The sequence below is a fragment of the Primulina huaijiensis genome, unplaced genomic scaffold (genome assembly GCF_012295235.1).
Source record: "Primulina huaijiensis isolate GDHJ02 unplaced genomic scaffold, ASM1229523v2 scaffold43127, whole genome shotgun sequence".
Classification (NCBI taxonomy): Eukaryota; Viridiplantae; Streptophyta; class Magnoliopsida; order Lamiales; family Gesneriaceae; genus Primulina; species Primulina huaijiensis.
The window spans coordinates 1-6,472 of record NW_027360415.1 but is presented as its reverse complement, the minus strand read 5'-3'; the positions used below and the strand labels follow the sequence as shown (position 1 = coordinate 6,472).

The window sequence follows — 6,472 nt, the reverse complement described above, 5'->3', positions numbered from 1 at the left end:
AAAAAAAAAAAAAATGAATAAACGTCAGTTGAAGGGGACACAAGTGGATGGAAATATGATAGAATATAGTTTAAATTTTAGGATTATTTTATTGGTAGAATCTTTGTATTTTTTTATTTTGGATTAAAGTTGCAGAATGGGGACAGAATAAAGCGACAAAGCAACAACTTCATCGTCACATATAGAATGGTTTACAATAATTTGGTTCTATTTTGGGACATCATTTAATTCCTTATTATATATATATACATTTAAATATTTATTTATAAAATATTTTTTTTTGGAAATTGGCCGGTGGGCTCAATCTTATATATACATTAGTACTTTCGGCTTATGATATAATTTTTTATAAATAAAAAAGACTCCTATAAAATTACATAAAGATTTAATATTCAATTATTTAAAAATATGATACAAAACTACTTTAGTAAATTTATAGTTTATTTATGTCTAACATATCTTAATAAAATTTTCTTTTTAACTTTATATATAATTTGGAACTTTTAAATGATTATATCACCACTACTATAAAATATTATTGTAAAAAGAATGTTTTAAATTTTAACATATGCTGGCGGACTTTAATACTTTATTAATATTATATATTAAATAAATATATTTCAAAAATTTATTTTTAAAAAATTTATAAATAATTTGAGATCATGATCGAATATTAAGAGTGAGGCTTAAACTCGAGCAATTTTTTTTTAAGTGTTCAGAGTTTGCTCGAGCTCAAAGCAAAGTATTTAATTTGCTTTAAATTTTTAATATTTGATTCGATTTGTTCAGTTAATTTCATGCTAGGATTTTAAATAATTTAGAAAATTAAATTTTTTTCTATATATTTTGCTGTATGTAGTCTTTCTTCTNAAAATATTTTTTTTTGGAAATTGGCCGGTGGGCTCAATCTTATATATACATTAGTACTTTCGGCTTATGATATAATTTTTTATAAATAAAAAAGACTCCTATAAAATTACATAAAGATTTAATATTCAATTATTTAAAAATATGATACAAAACTACTTTAGTAAATTTATAGTTTATTTATGTCTAACATATCTTAATAAAATTTTCTTTTTAACTTTATATATAATTTGGAACTTTTAAATGATTATATCACCACTACTATAAAATATTNTTTTCTTATTCTGGATGACTTCTTCCACTTTCCATTCTCAACAACTCTTTGGAAAACAGAATTTACAAACAAATGTATGGGTAGGTCTCTTGTGAGACAGTCTCACGAATCTTTATCTATGAGATGGGTCAATCCTACCGATATTCGCAATAAAAAATAATACTCTTAACATAAAAAGTAATATTTTTTCATTGATGACCCACATAATAGATCCGTCTCACAAAATACGACCCATGAGACCGTCTCACACAAGTTTTTGCCCAAATTTAATATGAACAATGGATTGCAAATCTCTTGATTTCAAATTTTTTGTAATAAGTAGATCGACAAAATTCAAATAAACTTCAAATCCACTATATACCAAAGTAAACAGTTTTTATAGTAATATGTGGTGGATTCATATACACTCAAAACGAATATCATTTGATCGGGATAAAATAGACAAGAAGATGCAAATGAAATTTCTCTAATTTATAATATTCCAAGAAAGGGTGATAGTGTCTCCATCAGACAACAATTAGGAATAGCATGTTAGCTCAACTAACCAACCTACACAGCCGCAACATTCACGAGAATCTCTCCTTTTAGAATCTATACCCTCAAATTGTCTGGCTATGCTGAGCTTCAGTCTTGAAATTTCAATCATTTTCGAGCCAAGTAAATAGCATCAAACAATGGATTAAAAAGATTTAGGAAGAAAAATTCGTCAGTTGATAAATTTGAGGTGTTAAACTCGGCGTTTTGGTACCGTTTACGCCATTTTGGATGGTTCTAACACGTTCATATTCAGGCCCCTTGTCCGACCAGGTGCCCCACCTTTGATTGATGATAAATCCAGCACCAACCTGCAAGGAATGCTGCATGAATCAGAATTTATGTGACTTACGTCGATGACAAGGGTGAATCCGGATGATACACGAGGTGATCCATGGATTTTTGGGGCGTAACGATTAGTTTTTAAAATATTATACATAAAAGGTGTAAACATACGTGCTAACAGCTGAATTTTCTTGCTCGGGAGCAGCATGAGTTATCAGGATCTTGTTTTCTACTTTTGATGTCTTGTGTTGTAGTGGCACAAGAATGGTCTCAGAAACTGGATTGAAACAAAGCAAAACTTCAAATATCAATTATAAACAACTTGAACCAAACGACTTACTAGAGGAACAAACTTACATGGTTTCTTGGTGGTCTTGATGCCACTATCGAGACCCAAAAGTTTCTAGAAAATTCCAGAATAAGTTAGGACAATTTCTATTTGATGGATGGATCATTAACAAAAAGATGCAACGGTTACCTTAAGATTCTTGTAACACATATCAAGGTTATCATTAACTAACATATAGTCAAAGAGACCAGGCGAGTTTCTCTGCTCAAGCTCCAATTTAGCATTTCGGAGTCGTTTCTGGATCTGTTCCTCTGTCTCAGTCTCCCTGTCACATTTTTTACAACCTTTTATCAGTAAAAAAGCCTGCAGAGAGACTATTCAAAACGCCTATAAGTATAGAGCACCTTGCTCGAAGGCGTTTCTCAAGCTCCTCGAATGATGGAGGACAGATAAAGATAAAAATGGCCTCAAGAGAACTGGCCCTCACAGACCTCGCCCCTTGAACATCTATATCAAGGATACATCTCTACATGAAATCACACAAACCACCATCTTTACATTTGCAAAGAAATACAAAAAATCCATATGTATAAAGTTATTGTTGAATTTTAAAGTAGAAAAAAGATATTGAGGGAGAGAAATGCAACACAAATCATAATTTCCATGATTTGACCATGAAGACCTACATTCACAATATAATATAATAGGGCTAAGGCTCTATTAATCTGAATAATAATCAAATCTGATTCCAAAATTTGTTCTTTGACTACTAAGAGTTGCAAATGAAATCATATTGTTCTCAGGTGGAAAAATTAAAGCATGAGAAGCACAAAAACTCAAGAATTAGGCACTAAAATTCCTATAGAACACCAAATCACAGTATCGAAGTTCAATAATGCCCCAAGAATTTATATACCTTTCCTTCGTCCGCAACCACCTCAACTGCTTCTACACTTGTCCCATAGAGATTTCCATGGACAGCTGCAAACTCGAGAAATTTTCCATCTTCAATATCTTTCTCCATGACACTTCGCTCGGTGAAATGGTAATGAATGCCATTCTGCTCGTGACTCCTTGGAGCACGAGTTGTGTGGCTTACAGAGAATCCGAACATTGATGGGAACTCTTCCATCAATTTGGAAATGAGGGTACCCTTACCAACACCAGAAGGGCCACTAATAACAATTGGCTTTTCAGTTTCTCCAATCACTCCTTTACTCCAGGTAACCACTTCAGTCCCTAATCTCATTTTCTGATCCCTTACAAAAGGAGTATTCACCTGCAAAATTTCAGAGTTTAACCACACTATGTATAAGATTATAACAGATTTATCTGCAATAAGTCCATCAAGTGAACAATCCTCCTACTCTCAAGGTACCAGGAATGGACCCTATAAGGGTGAGTGCATATCAAGTAAAAAATAATAATTTACGTGTAATTTCTCTAAAAATATAGATCTCCAGCCACCCTTTGCCCCCTCAGTTTTCCAGAATCCGCCCGACGACAGCTAACAATAGCAAAAAGAACACATGATCTACATTACCTCAAGAAACCAAAAGCAATCATCATATGCGGAGTTCCCCTTAATAAACAAGATTCGCTCTTCATCCACGAGAATAGCCGAGTGACCCTTAGACAGCTCAGGTTTTGTCCCTAAAACAGCGGGGATCAGCCTGCAAAGACGATTGCATAAAACATCCTCTCTAAAATGACAGGGTACAAAACTAACTTCCATAACCATATGTACAGTAAAACCATACCATTCACCCATAGATCTATCAAAAACCCGAATTCCAACAGCCGAAGAAGCTCCATTTTTAGTCGCATCAATGAAATACTATATCAATGAATACAAAACCAAGAACTCGTCACCCCATGAGAGAAAAGAAACAGCACACTTAAGAACATTATTCATTCCAGCCAACATACAGTTCTATCGTCATCGATGGTGACTGCGGTTTCATTGTCCTTCCAATTTAAGTGTCCATTTGGGGAATTAGCCTGGAGATCGTCTACAAAGAAAGCTGGAGCCTCTCCCTGATCACAATAATAACAGTTTTACAACGACCATTGGGAACTCGAGCCACGAAATTTTAACAAGAAAAGCGTTATTTTCTTCTACTTTCCCTATTCAAGAACTAAGAAGAAGATCCGAAACATCATCTCACCATTGATAAAGGTGATCCACCCAATCAAGGTTGAATCTGTTATATGTAAAATTACAAAGCAATAGATCAGAAGAGAAATCTAATATCTGAAGCTCATATTAAACAAAAAATTTCAAATCCAACTGAAAATCAAAAGGTCATATTAAATTTAACCCTTCAACCCCCTTTCCGAATTAACCTTTATTTAACATATCGATACCAAATGACCTAAATCAAACAAATAAATGCGAGATACGATCTCAAAAAACGATCGAAATCAAAGAATCTAATGCCTCACAAAATAACAAATTGAAAAACGAAACGACCCAAAACACATTGCGCCGACTTCAACAAAAAAACGCGAGAACTGCATTGATTTTCGGAAGAACATGCGACAGAGTAATGAAACCAACCAATAAAATTTTTCGCAAGCAACATCCCTAAACATACATAATTACAAGAAGAAGAAAGAAAACCCGCCTCAATCTAGCGACCACCACAAGGTCAAATTATCGAATTAAATATATAATAACTGAAAAACACCAATAAAAAGCGTCACTTTACGTAAATAATGATGGGCCCAAACTTTTCCCTTTTGGCGGGGGATTTTCTTCAGACGGTGATTTTATTCAACTACAAAAACAAAAGAGTGTTCAACAAAAGAGAGAAAAGTTTTGATTGATCTAAGAAGGTGAAGAAATTGCAAAGAAAATGTCGTGAGGCCACGACTATAAATACTGAAGAGACCGCGTGTATTTGTTTGTGCGTGAGAGAGAGGTCGACTGGAAAGCTTCCTGGAATTCTTGTACCATGTCGGCTTTCGGTTTGTCTTCACCAAAAAAAAAAAAAAACACAAAACAAAAGACAAAATGTAATAAAATATATAACATAAATTTGGCCTTTATTTGATTGTATTTTTCGAGATTTTTTTTTTTGACGAGTTCGAGATTTATTCATGTATCATCCATCATCAATATATAAAATAACAGTAGGTCTCTTGTAAGACGATCTCACGAATCTTTATCTATGAGACGGGTCAACTCTACTGATATTCACAATAAAAAGTAATACTCTTAGCATAAAAAATAATACTTTTTCATGAATGACTCAAATAAGATATCCGTCTCACAAAATACGACTTGTGAGTCCGTCTCACGCAAGTTTTTGTCATAAAATAAAGACAGATATGCTATGGTAAAATATTGAAAAAAAAAACATAAAATTATAGGTATGAAACTAAATGTTTTCTCAAACTATATAACTAATAATGAGCACATATTGCGTGTTAAAATTTCTAACATTAGCAAATTAGGAAAAAAAAGGAAAGAGAATAAAAGAAATAGAGGTTATGTGAAATGAAAGTTAAAATATTTTGATGTTAGCGAGAAGTTAAAATTTTTGTTGGAGTAAAATTTGGTGTAATCAAATCAAACAAAACCAGTTTTTATAACATGCTAAAATTTTATTAAAAAAAATAAAGACAATAAAAATTCTCAATTTTATCACAATTCTCTAGATCATTAATACTCAAAGAAAACAAATTCTTTTTATTCATATTTTCATTTCGATCATCTTCAATAATATTAACACGAAATTCCATCCGTTTATTGTCTTTTTTTGTAGTGAAAACCTACTACTGTAAACTACAAATTCTCAATTGAGAATTTTTATTGTCTTTATTTTTTTTAATAATGCGACAGTTTATTATAATAAACATTTGATGAAAAACCGTTGCTATAGTAGCAACGGTTTATCAAAAACCGTCGTTATTCCATCCGTTTTTTTGTAGTGAAAACCTACTACTGTAAACTACAAAGCTGGTTCTCAAATTCATCGGCTCCTTCTTCAGTACAGGCTTGACAGCAGCTCACACTATTTCTTTCCTTGGCGAATGTAGCGAGAATTCTTGGGGAGATATTCTTATCGGTATTAATCAGGGTTAGCTTGAATTATCGGAAAGGGAGAGCAAATGGAAGAATCCCCTTGGAATGACGGAGCTTAGGAGATTAGATCTCAAATTATAAATTAAATTCTGATACCTTTTTTTAATGTATAATATATAACTAATTATAGATC

At 32.5% G+C, this 6,472-nt stretch overlaps 1 protein-coding gene across 4 annotated transcripts; it reads right to left on the bottom strand.

The window, feature by feature from the left end:
• Positions 1-1,591: 1,591 nt before the first annotated feature.
• On the bottom strand, positions 1,592-5,166 carry LOC140969945 (guanylate kinase 2-like). Of its 4 annotated transcripts, none has more exons than XM_073431472.1 (11): positions 4,877-5,166; positions 4,418-4,453; positions 4,179-4,286; positions 4,010-4,086; positions 3,793-3,922; positions 3,166-3,528; positions 2,654-2,775; positions 2,439-2,574; positions 2,318-2,363; positions 2,132-2,237; positions 1,592-1,986 (listed from the first exon to the last, which is right to left on the bottom strand). In XM_073431472.1, exons 2-11 carry the CDS (start codon positions 4,418-4,420, stop codon positions 1,893-1,895), a joined length of 1,185 nt encoding a protein of 394 aa, XP_073287573.1. In that variant the 5' UTR covers positions 4,421-4,453; positions 4,877-5,166; the 3' UTR covers positions 1,592-1,892. The 4 variants fall into 4 exon arrangements, with proteins under 4 accessions (XP_073287573.1, XP_073287574.1, XP_073287575.1 ...); XM_073431473.1 differs by having other exon boundaries at positions 4,961-5,166; XM_073431474.1 differs by having other exon boundaries at positions 4,418-4,454; positions 4,989-5,166.
• Between the last annotated feature and the right edge of the window lie 1,306 nt (positions 5,167-6,472).